The sequence below is a fragment of the Hemiscyllium ocellatum genome, chromosome 1 (assembly GCF_020745735.1).
Source record: "Hemiscyllium ocellatum isolate sHemOce1 chromosome 1, sHemOce1.pat.X.cur, whole genome shotgun sequence".
NCBI classification, from domain to species: Eukaryota; Metazoa; Chordata; class Chondrichthyes; order Orectolobiformes; family Hemiscylliidae; genus Hemiscyllium; species Hemiscyllium ocellatum.
The window spans coordinates 51,826,609-51,843,642 of NC_083401.1; the positions used below are offsets into that span (position 1 = coordinate 51,826,609).

General features: G+C 41.5%; 1 protein-coding gene across 1 annotated transcript; it reads left to right on the top strand.

Moving 5' to 3' along the window:
* The first annotated feature begins 4,168 nt into the window (after positions 1-4,168).
* tmem267 (transmembrane protein 267) lies at positions 4,169-13,231 on the top strand. Its single transcript, XM_060854829.1, has 3 exons — positions 4,169-4,360; positions 9,601-9,991; positions 11,808-13,231. The coding sequence occupies exons 2-3, from the start codon at positions 9,650-9,652 to the stop codon at positions 12,141-12,143; spliced, it is 678 nt and encodes a 225-aa protein (XP_060710812.1). The 5' UTR covers positions 4,169-4,360; positions 9,601-9,649; the 3' UTR covers positions 12,144-13,231.
* The last annotated feature ends 3,803 nt before the right edge of the window (positions 13,232-17,034 follow it).

The following is a 17,034-nucleotide window of genomic DNA, read 5'->3' on the forward strand; positions in this document are numbered from 1 at the left end:
GCTAAAGAAGTAATTGCTGGACCCCTTGCTGAGATACTTGTATCATCAATAGCTACAGTTGAGGTGCCGGAAAACTAGAGGGTGGCTAATGTCATGCCATTTAGGAAAGGTGATCAGGAAAAGCCAGGAACTACAGGTCAGTGAGCCTTACATCAGTGGTGGGTGAGTTGTTGAAGGGAATTTTGAAGGACAGGATTATTTAATTTTGGTTCTATCGTCATGTGTTTTTCTAGTAAGAACACAGTAAAATACAACAAAAAGCATTCATTTATCACCACAAAACAACACCAACTTGAATAATTTAAGAATGAGGATAAGAAAGGGGAAGAAAAAAATATATCTTGAAGAGAGTCCGTCAGTCCTGACCCAAGTCATCACCATCAACAATGCCTGTCCCACCACCCCTCCATCACCGCTTCATCACTGTCTACACTGGATACAACCAACATCACCGTTGCTGATCCTCAGGCATCATCTTTGCCATTGGGCCAATAATCCTCCTTCACCCCCTGTGCCAGAACAACCAGCAGCAGAGTCATGGCATTCGCTGCTGGGCCCACCTTGCTAATGTTGCCTCTGCTGATGTAGCAGCCACCAATTCCAGGTCCTGTGCTTGCTCCAGAAAAGTAAGCTCTCCTCCGCAGTGGGTCTGCACAAGGTCCATGCCTGTGGCGAGGTCATGATTTACATGTATTTAGCAAGGTAAGGACTGATGAGGGATAGTCAGCAAGACATTGTGGCATGGGAAATCATGTCTCACTAACTTGATTGAGATTTTTGAAGAAGTGGCAAAGAAGATTGATGAAGGCAGAGTGGTGGACATTGTCTAATGGGCTTCATCAAGGCAGTTGACAAGGTTCCACAAGGTAGAATAGTTAGCAAGATTAGTTCACAAAGAATCAAGGGAGAGTCTAGCCATTTGGATACAAAATTGGTTTTAAGTTAGGAGACAGAAGGTGGTTTTACTTACTTACAGTGTGGAAACAGGCCCTTCGGCCCAACAAGTCCACACAGACCCGCCAAAGCGCAACCCACCCATACCCCTACATATACCCCTTACCTAACACTACGGGCAATTTAGCATGGCCAATTCACCTAACCCGCACATCTTTGGACTGTGGGAGGAAACCGGAGCACCTGGAGGAAACCCACGCAGACACGGGGAGAACGTGCAAACTCCACACAGTCAGTCGCCTGAGGCGGGAATTGAACCCAGGTCCCTGGCGCTGTGAGGCAGCAGTGCTAACCACTGTGCCACCGTGGTAGTGGAGGGTTGCTTTTCAGATGTGAGACCTGTGACCACCTGCGTATCTCAAGGATCAGTGCTGGACCCACTGCTTTTTGTTATTTACATAAATGATTTGGATATGAATGTAGGGGGAATGGTTAGTAAGTTTGCAGATGACACCAAAATTGATGGTAGAGAGGACAGTGAATAGGTTATTTCAGAGTATAATGGGACCTTGATCAGATGGGCTGATGAACCAAGCAGTGGCAAGTGGAGTTTATATTAGATAAATGTGTGTGTTGGTAAAGCAAATCAGGGCAAGATTTATACACGTAATGGTAAGGTCCTAGGGAGTTTTGCTGAACAAAGAGTCCTTAGGATGCAAGTTCATAGTTCCTTGAAGGTTGAATCATAGGTAGATAGCGTAGTGACGAATGCATTTGATACTCTTGCCTTTATTGCCCAATGCATTGAGTATAGGAGTTGGGATGTCATGTTACGACTGTAGAGGACATTGTTGAGGCCATTTTTGGAATACTGCATATTCTGGCCTCCCTGCTATAACAATGGTGGTGTTAAACTTGGAAGGATGCAGAAAAGATTTACACAGATGTTGCCAGGGTTGAAGCTTTTGGTCTATAGGGAGTGGCTGAATAGGCTGGGACTGGATCATTGGAAGCTGAAGGATGCCCTTATTGTGGTTTATAAAATCATAAGGGGCATGCATAGTGAGAATAGTCAAAGTCTTTTTCTGCAGGGTAGGGAAATTCAAAGCTAGAGGGTGTGGGTTTAAGGTGAGAAGGGAAAGATATAAAAGGGATGTTTTCACACAGAGGGTGGTGTGTGTATAGAATGAGCTGCCTGAAGAAGTGGTGGAGGCTGAAACAATTACAACATTTAAAAGGCATCTGGATTGGGGCGACACAGTGGCTCAGTGGTTAGCACTGCTGCCTCACAGCACCAGGGTCCCAGGTTTGATTCCAACTTTGTGCAAACTCTACACAGCCAGATGCCTGTTATCCCCGTGTCTGTGTGGGTTTCCTCTGGGTTCTCTGGTTTCCTCCCACAGTCCAAAGATGCGCAGGTCAGGTGAATTGGCCATGCTAAATTGTCCATAGTGTTAGGTACATTAGTCAGAGGGAAATGGGACTGGGTGGTTTACTCTTTGGAAGATCGGTGTTGTGGAATATAGGTAAAGTAGTGTTACTTCTGCAATCATATTTACTTATGCAAGGTAAATGAACTCACACCAGTGTATAATTGTTTCAGCCAAGAGCTGAGTCAACAAGAATGAAAACTATGTGAAGGGAATACATAATTGTTTTGGTATTAGCTGAAATGTGCTTACAAAGAATGATAGATGTTACAGACAAATAGATAAGGTGCTGTGAGGGGAAGGGGTTAAACTAGATACGCCTGTACAAACAATAGTTATAAGCATCTGTTTCCCGCTTCTGCAAAAACAAGAACAAACCACAATCAAGAAGTCATGAGGTCATAAGGTCATAACAGGTAAGGGAGGATATACCTAACAATGACCCACAGCATGATGTGGTCAAACGGCCTTGTGAGGCCAGAAATAAGCATTTTGTCACAGACAAGACCGGATAAAGCAAGAGTAGAACAAGAGTAATGGGCGCCGCTCTTAGAGAGGTGGGAGATGTAAACAGAGGAGGAGCAATAGGAGGAGAGAATAGGAACCAAATTACATAAATGTTGTGTACTAGTTGAACTCAGTGTGTGTGTGTGTCCCTGCATTGTGGACAGTGAACACCACACCCTCTTAAATGACACTACTGATTCAGATCTTGTCTCGGACTGAAATTATTGAAGTGAGTGAGCTTTGTTTCTCACAGTGTGGACTTGTTGGGCCGAAGGGCTTGTTTCCACGCTGTAGGGAATCTAATCTAATCACGAAGAAGGGTTTAGAGGGATATGGGCTAAATGCTGGCAAATGGGACTAGATTAATTTAGGATATATGGACAAGTTGGACTGAAAGGTCTGTTTCAGTGCTGTTCAACTCAATGTGTCCATGAGTTTTCTCACTGATTAATTTCAGTTGTGCTCCTGCACCTTGATATCACGGGCTGTCATTGTCAACACTTCTGCAATTCGGCTCTTTTTGTCCATATCTTAGCACCTGATCTCAATATCTTGTTTAAGTGGCCCTGACATAACCTAAACAAGGTGTCAGAGAGCAGGTAGGGTCCATTTGCTAGGACTTAAGAAGACCCAACATCTAACTTTAGTCCTCGCTGTGGGAGGTGATGATTGTAAAGCTTTTGTACAGAACAGAAGCCAGCATATCCCTTTATAAAAAAATGAAATGTTTAATCTAAGACTGTTTACTGTTTCATATCTTCATGACACTGGACTCCTTTGGCTATAAGTTCTGTTAGCATGATCTTAACCTCCACAGTCATCTGATGAAGGAGCAGCGCTCTGAAAGCTAATGCTTCCAAATAAACCTGTAGGATTATAACCTGGCGTTGTGTGATTTTTAACTTTGTCTTCCAGTCTAACTCGGGCATCTCCAAGTCTCCACGTTGAGAGATAGCGACATGAGTTCCCTGGACGCTGGGAGTGACAATGCCTTAGCAATGCAATTACTATGCTGTTTGTCTACCTTTTGTGGAAATGTAACAATCTGAATGCTCCGATATTAATTAAGCGGGTTCTATGGATGATTGACGGACACGTTCCACCCGTAGCCCGGCTTCCCCATCTGCTGATTGGTTCCATGTAACGTCAATCACATAGAGGACGAGGGTGGTTCCAGCCAATCAGCGGCGAATATGGCCTACGCACGTTGGGTGTGATAGGTAGTAGTACTGACCAATCGGGTAGTAGTACTGACCAATCGGGTGGCAGGGATGGGCGGAGCGTCGTCCAATCACCGCGGGGGCGGGCGGGGCGAAGCGGATAGAGCCGGTTGGAGCCGGGGCAGAGGGCTGGTGGTGGGCATCGCGGAGCCGCGGTATAGGGCCGGTACGCTGCACGGGTGACGGGGCAGAGAGGCTGGTGGATTCCTCTCACGCTCAGCAGGGACCTGGGGAAAGGCCCTGGAAGCCCGCCATGAGTGGTCGCTTAGCCGTCAGTTCCAGAGCGGGTTCCCCGGTGGATGGAGAGATGTGAGTGCTGCTGGGGTGTCATGGTGATGAGAGTCACTGTCTGAGAGAGTCAGTCAATGGCACACAGCAGATGGTGGGAGTGGGTGTGCATCTGGTACCATCCTGTCATTATCCACATATTCCCCATGGAAATGTGTATTTCTAATGCAATGATGATGAAATCAGGGGAAGGGAGGGGAGGGGAGGGGGTGGGGTGGACGGTTTTTGCACAAGGGCCGTTTATAATTTTTCTTCTCTCTCTATTCATTCGTGGGAGATGGGCGTCGACGGCTGTAACCCATCCATAGCTTTCCCCTTCAGCAGGTGGTGGTGGTGGGCTGCCTCCTGGAACTGCTGCAGTCGGTGTGGTGTACTGTAAATAGCTGCACGAAGCTGTTTGGAGGCAGTTCCAAAATTCTGACCCAGCACCACCAAAGGAATGGCGATATTTCTCCGTGAGCAGCCTGAAAGCTGAACTTCCAAATAGTGGTGTATCTGCTGCCCCGTGGGTGGTAGGTTTGGAAGATGCTTTCCATGGAGCATTTGCGAATTTCTACACTGTATCTCATACATAGTATGGCTACCGAACATTGTTGGTGAAGGGTGTGGATTTAGCAAGAGGATTTAGTACCATGGTAAGGATGTCTTGCTGCAGTTATGCAGGGCCTTGATGAGGCTGCACCTTGAATATTGTGTGCAGTTTTGGTCTCTGAGTCTGAGGACGAATGTTCTTACTATTGGGGAAGTCTAGCGAAGCTTCAGCAGACTGATGCCTGAAATGGCAGAACTGACATATGGGGAAAGACTGAATTGACTGGGCTTGTACTCACTGGACTTCAGAAGAATGAGGTGAAGTCTGATAGAAACATATAAAATTCTGATAAAACTGAACATGCTAGATGTGTGAAAAATGTTCCTGATGTTGGAAAGTTCAGAACTAGAGCTCACAATCTAAGAATAAGGGATAAGCCATTCCAAACTGAGATGAAGAATTTCTTTACTCAGTTGTGAATCTGTGGAATTTTTGTCTCCCAGGAAGCAGGTGGGACCAATTCATTAGATATATTCAAGAGGGAGCTGGATGTGGCCCTTGTGGCTAAAAGGGATCAAGGTGTATGGAGAAAAAGTGGGAGTGGGATATGGCGATTGCATGATCACATTGAATGTGGTGCAGGCTCAAAGGGCCAATGGCCTACTCCACCTATTTTCTATCACCTCACAGCACCAGGTTCCCAGTTTTGTTTCCATGCTTGGGTGACTGGAATTTACTGTTCTTCCCATGTCTGCATAAGTTTCCTCTGGTGCTCTCTGTTTCCTTCCACAGTCCAAAGATGTGCAGATTAGGTGGATTGGTGGCAAGTGTTTGTGTGGAGTTTCACGCTCTCCCCATGTCTGTGTGGATTTCCTTCTGTGTTCTGGTTACCTCCCACAGTCCAAAGATGTGTAGGTTAGATGGATTAGCTGTGGGAGATGCAGAGTTTACAGGGATTGGTTAAGTGGATGTGTCTGGATGGATGCTCTTCAGAGGGTCAGTGTGGACTCGAGGAGCCCAAAGGCCTGCTTCCGCAATTAGATTCTGTCTTGTTGGAATTAGTCATAACCTGACATTTGTGTGCTGTAAATGTAACTTGCCACTTGTCAGCCCAAATCTGGATATTGCCAGGTCTTGCTGCATTTGGATGTGTATCTTCTGTTTCCCATAAGAAATTATTACATATGCACTCTGATCATCTTTGTTTCAAAGGATAAACAATTTTGTCAGCTGTGATGTTTCATAGTATTCCAACTGATACACTGCTATAAGGCTAATTTGTGTCCAGAAATTGCTGCAAAAAGGATATTGTACTATAGTTTTTTAAAAACCAATTCATGGGATATAGCTGTTGCTGGGCATTTATTAAGAGTTAATAACATTTCTTTGGTCTGAAGCCACATGTAGTGACTTTCCCAAAGTACATTATTGTAAAAAATCCATCTAGTTTACTAATGGTTACATCATTATCATTGGACTATCTTTTTACTGCAGAATGGTATTGAATTCAAATTTGCTGTCTGTCTTGGTGGGATCTGTGGAACAGTCCTTTACTTACAGCAGCACCTTCTGGCTTATTGGTCTTCTAGCAATCACCTATGTATCCATCGGAACCCTATCAATCACTGCAGATGATGAAATTGGTCGAAGGGTAAATGGATGTAACTCTGAAGATGGACAAGGGAGATCCAGTGGATGTAGTGTACCTGAACTTTCAGAAAGCCTTTGATAAAGTCCCACATAGGAGGTTAGTGAGCAAAATTAGGGCACATGGCATTGGGGGAAAAGTACTGACTTGGATTGAAAATTGGTTGGCTCCCTTTCGGAATGGCAGGCGGTGACCAGTGGGGTACCGCAGGGATCAGTGCTGGGACCGCAGCCTTTTACAATATATATTAATGATATAGAAGATGGTATTAATAGTAACATTAGCAAATTTGCTGATTATACAAAGCTGGGTGGCAGAGTGAAATGTGAGGAGGATGTTGGGAGATTACAGGGTGACCTGGACAGGTTAGGTGAGTGGACAGATGCATGGCAGATGCAGTTTTAATGTGGATAAATGTATGGTTATCCACTTTGGTGGCAAGAACAGGAAGGCAGATTTCTACCTAAATGGAGTCAATTTAGGTAAAGGGGCAGTACAAAGATCTGGGTGTTCTTGTACACCAGTCAATGAAGGTAAGCATGCAGGTAGTGAAGAAAGCTAATAGCCTGCTGGCCTTCACAACAATAGGGATTGAGTATAGAAGCAAAGAGGTTCTTCTGCAGCTGTACAGGGCCCTGGTGAGACCGCACCTGGAATATTGTGTGCAGTTCTGGTCTCCAGATTTGAGGAAAGACATTCTGGCTATTGGGGGAGTGCAGCGTAGGTTCACGAGGTCAATTCCTGGAATGGTGGGACTATCTTATGTTGAAAGACTGGAGCGACTGGGCTTGTATACCCTTGAGTTTAGAAGACTGAGAGGGGATCTGATTGAGACGTATAAGATTATTAAAGGATTGGACACTCTGGAGGGGCAGGAAACATGTTTCCGTTGATGTGAGTGCCAAACCAGAGGACACAGCTTAAAAATACAGGGTAGGCCATTTAGGATAGAGATGAGGAGAAATGTCTTCACCCGGAGAGTGGTGGGTATGTGGAATGCTCTGCCCCAGAAGGCAGTGGAGGTCCAGTCTCTGGATTTGTTTAAGAAAGAGTTGGATAGAGCGCTCAAGGATAGTTGAATCAAGGGTTATGGAGATAAGGCAGGAACAGGATACTGATTGAGGATGATCAGCCATGATCGTAATGAATGGTGGTGCAGGCTCGAAGGGCAGAATGGCCTACTCCTGCACCTATTGTCTGTGTGTGTGTGTGTGTAAGTGTAATAAGCAAATTGAAGAATAGCTAAAAATCAAGGGACAAAAGGAATAAAAACTTTAATAATTGCTATCACTACAGAAAAGGTACTGAGAAAACTAATGGGCTAAAGACTCCCCAAAACCCGTCCATGATCTACAAGATGTAAGTCAGGAATGCGGTGAGCGTTTCTTCACATGCTTGGATGAATGCAGCTGCACCAGCAATCAAGATGTTTGACATGATTCTCAACAAAGCATCCCACTTGATTGGGACAGTCTTTGCAAACATTTGATCGCTCTATCATGATACCCAGCGACTCTTTAAAGTCAGACCTGTGTAAAAATCCTGGAATTCCCACCCTAACAGCGTAATACTTGTGCTTTCATCAAATGGACTGCAGCAGAATGAGAAAGCAGCTCACAACAACCACCTCAAAAGCACCTTTGGAATTGGCAATAAATGCTGGCCCAACCCACAATGCAAATATCCCATGAGTGAATAACAAAAACATTGAATTGAACTTTTGGGGCAATTTAGATTTTCAAAGGCATTTGATAAGGTGCCTTATAAGTTTGTTGAAATTGATTGATTGGAATGTCAGATACATGGGTCAATTTCAGGTTGGCAATTAATGGAAAGCCACATGGATTATTACTGGAGCATCGACCACTTATATTCTATGTAATGACTGGGATGAGGTAACCGATGATATTGGAGGCAAACTTGGTGGTGGTTGGAAAGTAAGTTCTGAGCCAACAAAGCTATGTAGATGGGTTTAATGATTGGGTAGGTACATAGTTGGCAGATGGAATATGATGTGGGAAAATCTGAGGTTGTGCACTTTAGGAAAAATAGAAAAGCAAAGTATCATTTCACTGGTAACACATGGCAAAATGCTACTAGAACAAGGATAGCCAGGTGTGCTCCTGAATGAAACTTTTTAAAAAATTAGCATGCAGGTACAGTAAGTAATTAGGAATGCAAATCAAATGTTGTAAGGCTTTGTGGAATATATAAGTAGGAATGGCTTGCTGTAACGATACAGTGTCCTTAACAGGATTCCAATAAGGTTATTGTGTGTGTGGTATTTGTTTTTAGTCACACTAGTCTATCAGTTTTAATTATTGCTTTCTTCAATTCCTGAATGAGCCAAAGGTAATTTTGGATCATTGCGCAAGTTTAGGTGCCTGACTCGGGCTGGTGTAAAAGGTGATGTTTTTCTGAATATCAACTGTAGGTTTTTCCTTGTGTAGAGATGTTGATGGGATGAACGGAATTCTTCAGAATGCTTCACGTTACTACTTTTTTGCACTGAATTTGAAGCTCTTTGTTTGGAAAAACTTCATTAAAGTCAGGTTACTGCTTTAGATGTGAAATGCAACCAATAAAATCACTGACCATCCATGCAGCCAATTGCAAGTAGAGGTGTCACCCCATCTTCCCACAGGACCTGTTACTCTCTCCTCGACTGATTCTTTGACAGCCTCTAACCACCCATAACTGGATCCTTGAACCAATTAGTCATCCTGTTTAGTCTTATAAGTAACCAATCATTAGTAAGTATTATCATTGATCTTGATTTCTTTCCAGAATATAGTCACTGGGATCTAGATAATGGGAAGTACTTACTCAATCTGCGCAAATCAGGAGGTAAACATTTCTATGTATGAATTCTGGATAGATTGATTAAATATTTATTCAAATAATTTCTTTTCTTTGAATTGTTCTACATTTGCAGAAATGATCCTGCCAGGTTTGTGCACAATCCCAACGTTTCCAAACCTTGCAACCAATACCATGAAGCTACTTCTCCTTCTGTTGTAACTTCGAAACTAACAGTAACAAAATATGTTCTATAACAACATTGTTCTGTTCTTACTCCAGAATGAGGAATGCTGATGTAACATACCATGGATGATACTTGCGTTGTACAATGTTCACGTCAAAACAGTCCACAATTACAATGGCAACGGAGACAGAAAATGCACGAGCTCTACTTAAAACATTCAGTACAGCATCGGTTATCTCGAGCGTAGGCTTAGGAATTTTCTGCTTCATATCGGATCAGTGCTTACAACTTTCTTTAATACAGAACAATTACTGGCTTAGGGCTCTTTCAGACAATGCAGTACATGGTGTTATTGGACTGTGGTCTTGGGCCATTGTGATTGGATTGAGAAAGAAGAGCGATTTTTATGAAGTACTTCTTGCTGGATTTCTATCTTCCGTGATTGATGTTGATCACTTTCTTGCAGCTGGATCCATGTCTCTCAAGGTAAGAATATACACATCTGGCTCTTGTTTCTTCTACATTTCAAAAGTGTACTTTATTCAACAGTGCATCACTTTTACATTGGGGAAAAGTTGTGCAAAGATTTTTAATTTATGATGACATTCACTTAGCTTTATAACTAGTCAAAATAACAGAGACCCTATCATAATGTCATCTATGAACATTCCTCTAATCTATAAACTGAAAAGCAAAGTCATAAACTTTTAGGCCTTTGAGCTTTTTCCTTCTACTTGTTGGTGAAAGAATGCTAATTAAGAAATGCTTCAGAAACAGAGCTTATTTTTAACATAAGTGGCCTTTTCAGTCACCCAGCGAATTAAGCAAATGGGTAGCTGAACATTATAGACCAGATCTTCAGAGTAGTTTTTATTTGTTCCTGGGATATGAATACCCTGTCAAGGTCAGGATTTGTTGCCCATCTCTAATTTGAGAATCTGGTGGTGAACCACTGCAATCTGTCCTTAAGGTATGCCCGTCATGCTGTTAGAAAGGGTGCTTTAGGATTTTTTCTAATGATCGTGAAGGCACAGCAACATAGTTCTGAAACAGGGTGGATTTTGGTTTTGAGGGTAACTTGCAGGTAGTGCTGCTACCATTACATCTTCCCTCCTAGGTAGTACAGGTTGGGGATTTGGTGGACGTTTTCGAAGAAGCTTTGGCGAGTTGCTGCAGTGCATCTTCCGGATGGTATGCACAGCTACCACTGTTTCAGTGGTTGAAGGTGTGTCTTTCAGGAGGCAGCGAGGGTGCTCATCAAACATTCTGATTTATCTTGTTTGATGTTGAGATTCTGGATAGCTTTTGGATTTGGACACTGTCTGGCTATGTTACACTTTCTGTATATCTGAAATGAGAAAGTCACAATAGAAAGTCGAGATGAGAGGGGTAGAAATCCAGCATTGCCTCTTCCTGCTTGTAAATCAAAAGATTTATAAGGGGAGGCAGTAGCACCGTGACAATGTCACTGGAATACTAATCCAGAACTGCAGGCTAATGTTTTGGGGGCATGGGTTTGAATCCCATCATGGTAGATGGTGAAATTTAAATTCCAATAACATCTGAAATAAAAGGCTAGCATAATGGTGACTCTCATCACTGTTTTTTAAAAACTGATCTGTTCCACTATAGGGAAGACGATGTACATGTGACTTCAGGTCCACAGCAAAGTGATTAACTCTTAAACTAACTTCGGGATAATTACAGATGAACAGTAAATGTTAGCTGGTTCAAGGTTTTTAAGAACATGGGATGTGGGGAAAGCTAATTGTGTGCAAATTTTGGTATTTGTTCTGCTTATCCTGTCTTCCAGTGATCATGATCCTGTTGGTTGATCACACAACAACTGGTCAATTTTTGGGAAAGAAAACTTGCCATCCTCACCCAATGTGGCTGAGGTGTGACTTCAGTCCTACACCAACCTGCTTTAATTTAAACTGATTTCTGAAGCGGTGTAGTAAGCCTCTTTAGTTTTATCAAGTTGCCAACTAGGGATGAACAATATTTACCAGCCTTGCCAGCAGGCCCACTTTCCAAAAATGATTTGTTACACTTAATTTGAGTTGTGCATTGTATGTAGTGTGACTAATCAAAATTTAAATCCGTGTTTTTGAGTCTTATCTAAACAGTTCTTCAACATGTGGATTTATGAATAATATGAAATATTGTATTTTTAAAAAATTTCCATTGAGACCTAGTGAGCTGCTTAAAAACAATTGATTTATCTTTAAAAGATCATGACATTTTCATGCCACTATTTGGACATAGAATACTGTCAGTAACTACATTTCTCTCTTTTTAGGCTGCGTTGCATCTTCCACAAAGGCCTGCACTGCACTGTTCTACAGTGATAGTCGTAGTGGCTTTTTCACTGAAACTTGCTATGTGGTTATTTAGACTTAAGGATTCTTGGTGTTTTCTGCCTTGGATGGTGACCATTTCTTGGGTTTCTCATCATGTCCGTGATGGTGTCCGACATGGCCTTTGGTTTTGTCCCTTTGGAAATACAGCCCCTGTGCCATATTGGACTTACATAGCAATTACAGCCTCGTTCCCTCACCTTTGCTCTGTTCTTATGTATGTGACTGGTACTAGAGAAACAATGTCCATGTCTCATGGAATTGCAATTGATGTATAACTGGCTATGTATATTGTGATTTCTTGTTTAAGCTTACCACACTGAGTTGGATGTATTTTCATTTACTAACTACTGACCAATACTTTTTTGTGAATTTACTTGTGTATCAGCAATATGCTGTGTATAATGTTTTAAGAATAAGCCTTGTTCTCTGATAAGCAGCTAGAATTTTTAGAATTTTATATTTCCCCACAGTTTCTGTTGTAACGTGACCTATGGCTTACACAAAACTGTAGCTGTCTCAGTTAACTGAAGTGCAAATGTATTGTGATTGAAGGTTAGAATGAGACAGTTTTATTATTTAAGGTACTCTGTTTGATTGTGCTAGTTTTGAAGTGAGTTTGCTAAAAAAAAAGATGAAAAATTGTTGTAGCGTCGGCCATCAATGTGCCAAATAGGAACATAAGTGATGTGGTAATTTTATGTACAATTGATCTCTTAACAGAATGAACACCTTTACTTAAACATTGCTAAAAGGAGACAGGAAGTTGAAACATTTTTATTTTATACTGATCAGAACAAGGATGCAAGAAACAGACTTGGGGAGAAAAGGGACAGTATTATATAGAGCATGAGAAGAGAATGCTGATTGATTTAGGCTATAATTGGCATAGAGATGCAGCAAGAACAGTTAACTGTAAATCTTAATTCTCAGACTCAACATGTAGATTCCGATTGGTGTGAGTACTAGCACTGAGGTGAAAGAGAGATTGGCTGCCCCCCACAATCCCTTTATGAAAGAGTGCAAATATGTACAAATTCCTTTTTGCCTGCATTGGCTTCCAGTCTAACTAGCCCGTGGAAGCCTCAGAAAAGTATATCCACTATTGATGATCTCCCTGCAACTCCATGCCAAGGATGGCCTAATCCTTTTCTCATTCAGAATAAAATGGCGAATTTTTTTCCCCCAAGTTTGTTTTCTTTTCTTGTCTTCCACTTCCAATGAACGTGATAAATTTCTGACACAAGCTTCAATTTCTTGTCTCCTTTTAGCAATGTTTAAGTTCTGTACCACCAAGCAATTATCTGTGTTTTATGGTTACTAAATTTGTTATAATTTCAAATTAAAATGAATTTAGATAAGGGAATGTGTCTAAAACACTAAAGTCTATTCTAACAACAAACTGTTTTGAGACTGCTTTGATATTTCAAATACCTTATTGCATGTCATATTGACACTTGAAAATACGCATCATTCCTTAGATGAGGCAAAATGTCATCTTGTTTCATCTGTGTCCCTAGTAAACATACTCAGGACATTTTCAATAGCTTTGACACAGCAAATAACTTAAGTCAAATTCCAAGATAATAAACAACCTGAACAGAAGGCAGATTCAATCGAGACATCCTAGAAGATACTAAATTATTATCTGAAAAGGAAGATTCACAGTTGTTGTGGGATGAAGACAAAGGGAGTGACATTAAGTGAATCATTCCTCCAGAGAAATAGAATAGCCACGTTGGGACTAAATAACATGCTTCTATGGATTCTAACCATGCTGCTATTTCTATAGCTGATTTTTGCCATGTTGTTACTCAGTAGCTTACCCTTTATAAGAGTTCGTAGGAAGATTGAAAATCCTATTTTTAAGCATGTTATAAAATTAGCATGAATTTAGAAATTGTTTAAATTGTGCATTAGCATTAGAAAACAACTATAAAAGATGCAATTTGTGGGTTTGTTTTTGAAAGGTGTATGTGTCAGCACATGCATCCTGTCTACCAACATCCTATTTCACGTCACTTAATGGTTTTGCTTCAACTTTTCCTATTAGAAATCTTTATCACCAGAGTTTGGAAACTCTGTGATCCAATTCAGACTCAAAGTAGTGCAACATACATACTTTACCTAGAGGTGAATTGAGCTTTTCCACTCCTATTTATGATGCCCATTGCTGAGATGCCATATCAATATAGCTGATGCATTGATTTTGTTTTTTGTTTTCTGGTTATGTTTGAGTCAGTGGGTGCCAGTCAGTTATCATGAACTACAGTAATTCACAGTAACAGCACACTTTCAAAGCAAATAAAATAGTGAGGCTTGGCTTTTGCTTTATAGTGACTAAAAAGAACACACATGGGGCCTAGAGATGTCTGGTCTTGTGCTTGATTTACTTGTCATTCAGTCTCTGTCTTTAGATCATGGGTTCCCATCTGTGGCTGTCTTGAACCTCAGCTCTGACGAGGAAACTTGGTTGCAACGTCTCTGTTGTGCTATTGGCCTGTCTGAGCTCAACCCCAACACCTTGCCAATGTGAAACAACCCGCATTCCAACTTCAGTGACCTCAAAATCTTCAACTATGTTTTACTGCTTCCTGGTCAAGGTTCATGAACAAGAGCAGCTGAGCTAAAGGCTGGTGAGTGTGTAAATTTTTGCAAGATTCTTTATGAAGCTTATATTTTTAATGTGTCATATGCATTTAATCTATCAATGCACCATGTGATGAAAGATGGCATCAAGGAGTCATCAGAATTGGACTTGTTGAGAATACAGGGAAAACTCTAGCTGAAATAAAGCCTAGCAAAAAAGGAAGATAGTTGTCAATATTGGAGATCAATCATTTCAGGCTCAGGACAGTCTCCTCGGCCCAATCATCTTCAACTGTTTTATCAACGATTTTCCCTCCATAGTTAAATGTAGGCATGTTTGCAACATGATTAATACCATTCACTACTCCTCAAACTGAAGTACTTTGCATTCATGTACAAGATGTGCACAATATTAAGACATGAGATTGATGTGTTGTGAATGTTACTTGCTACTAAATAGCCAGGTATTGACCATCTCCATTAAAAGTCTGTCATCCATTGACGTTCAGTGGCATTACTGTCCTGACTGTCATCCTTAATGAGTATTTTGCATTGGTATTTATAAAGGAGAATGACATGCATGATAAGAATAGGGAGTGGTATGTTGATATTCTAAGACAAATCAATATTAAGGAGGTGGTTATGGGTGTTTTGAGAAACACTTAAGGTGATTAGAAACCTGGGGACTTAAGAGGAGACGGAGCAAGGCAAGGGAGCAGATTGCTGGAGCTTGACATAAAGTTCTGTATCCACTTCAGCTGCAGGTGACATCCCAGACTACTGAGAATAGCCAATGTTGTTCATTTAGAAAGGGCAGCAGGGATAATCCAGGAAATTATAAACTGGTGAGCCATACATCAGTGATAGGGAAATTATGGGAGAAAACTCTTAGGGACAGGATTTAATCACATTTAGAGAAGAATAAACTTAGTATGGCTTTATGCAGGGGAAGGTCTTGTCTAAAATACTTAGTTTTCTGAGGAAGTAACAAAGATAATTGATTAAAGGTAGGGCAGTGGGTATTGACTAGCATTTGACAAGGTGCCTCAATGGTAGGCTGGTCCAGAACATTAAGTCATATGTCATCCATGGTGAGTTGGCACTTTGGATACAAAATTGGATTAGTCTTAGAAGATAGTTGTGGAAGGGTGTTTTTTTTTGATTTGGAGGATTATGATCAATGGTGTTCTGCAAGGATCAGTGCTGGTACCTCTTTGCAATATGTATAAATGAAAAGGTAAGCGGTCTGATTAATAGGTTTGCAGGCTGACACAAAAATTGGTGGAATTGAGGAAGATTATCAAAGGATACAGACCAGTTAGAAAGTTGGGCAGAGAAATGGCAGGTGGAATTTAATCTGGACAAGTGAGGTGATGCATTTTGGGAGATCAAAAGTAAGATGTAAGCACACAGTAAATGGCTGGATACTTAACCGTATCGTTCTACCGAGGAATCCATAGCTCCCTAAAAGTGATAACGAAAGTAGATGAAGTGATGAAGAAAGTGTATGACATGGTTACCTTCAACAGTCAGGCTATTGAGTGGCTAAGTATTATGTGCAGTTCTAGTCACTACGAGGTCGGAATGATATGGAGGCTTTGAAGAAGGTGCAAAGAGGTCTATCTGGCTGTAAGTTTGCCCGCTGAGCTGGACGGTTCATTTTCAGATGTTTCGTCACCATACTAAGTGACCTCATCAGTGAGCCTCCAGTGAAATGGTGGGCATTATGTCCTGCTTTCTGTTTGTGTTTAGGTTTCATTGGGTTGATGTCACTTCCTGTTATTATTCTCAGAGGGTGGTAGATGGGGTCCAAATAGCTGTTTGGTGATAGAAGCATTCCAACTGGAACTCTAGGAATTCTCGTGCGCGTCTTTGTTTGGCTTGTCCTAGAATAGATGTGTTGTCCCAGTCAAATTAATGTTCTTCCTCATCTGTATGTAAGGATACCAGTGATAATGGGTCATGTCTTTTTGTGGCTTGTTGATAATGTATCCTGGTGGCTAGTTTTCTGCCTGTTTGTTACAGTTCTTGCAAGGTATTTTGTAAACTATGCTCGTTTTGCTTATTGTTTGTATAGTGTCTTTTAAGCTCATTAGCTGCTGTTGATAGATTCCGATTGGATTACCATGCTTCTTGGAAACCTCGTGCATGTCCCTGTCTGAAAACAAACCTTCCAGCTCAGAGAGCTAACTTACATCCAGACCTCAACCTGAGCTACAAATCTTCTCAAAGCTTGCTATTATTTATCAGGACGTTGCCTGAATTGGGCTGCATTGGCTACAAGGAGAGTTTGGGCAAACATGAGTTGTTTTCACTACAGCAGAGGAAGCTGAGGGATGACCTGATAGAAAGAGATAAATGGATAATCAGTCTTTTTGCCAGGATAGAAGTGGCAAATACTAGGAGGTATGGGTTTAAAGGAGATGTGTGAAGGAAAGTGTTCTTTTTAAACAGATAGTGGGTACTTGGAATGCTTTGTCAGGGGCAGTGGTAGAAGCAGAGAAGATAGCATTATTTTAAGGGATGCTTAGACAGAAATATAAACAAGCAGGGAAATGTTGGGATACAGACCACATGCAG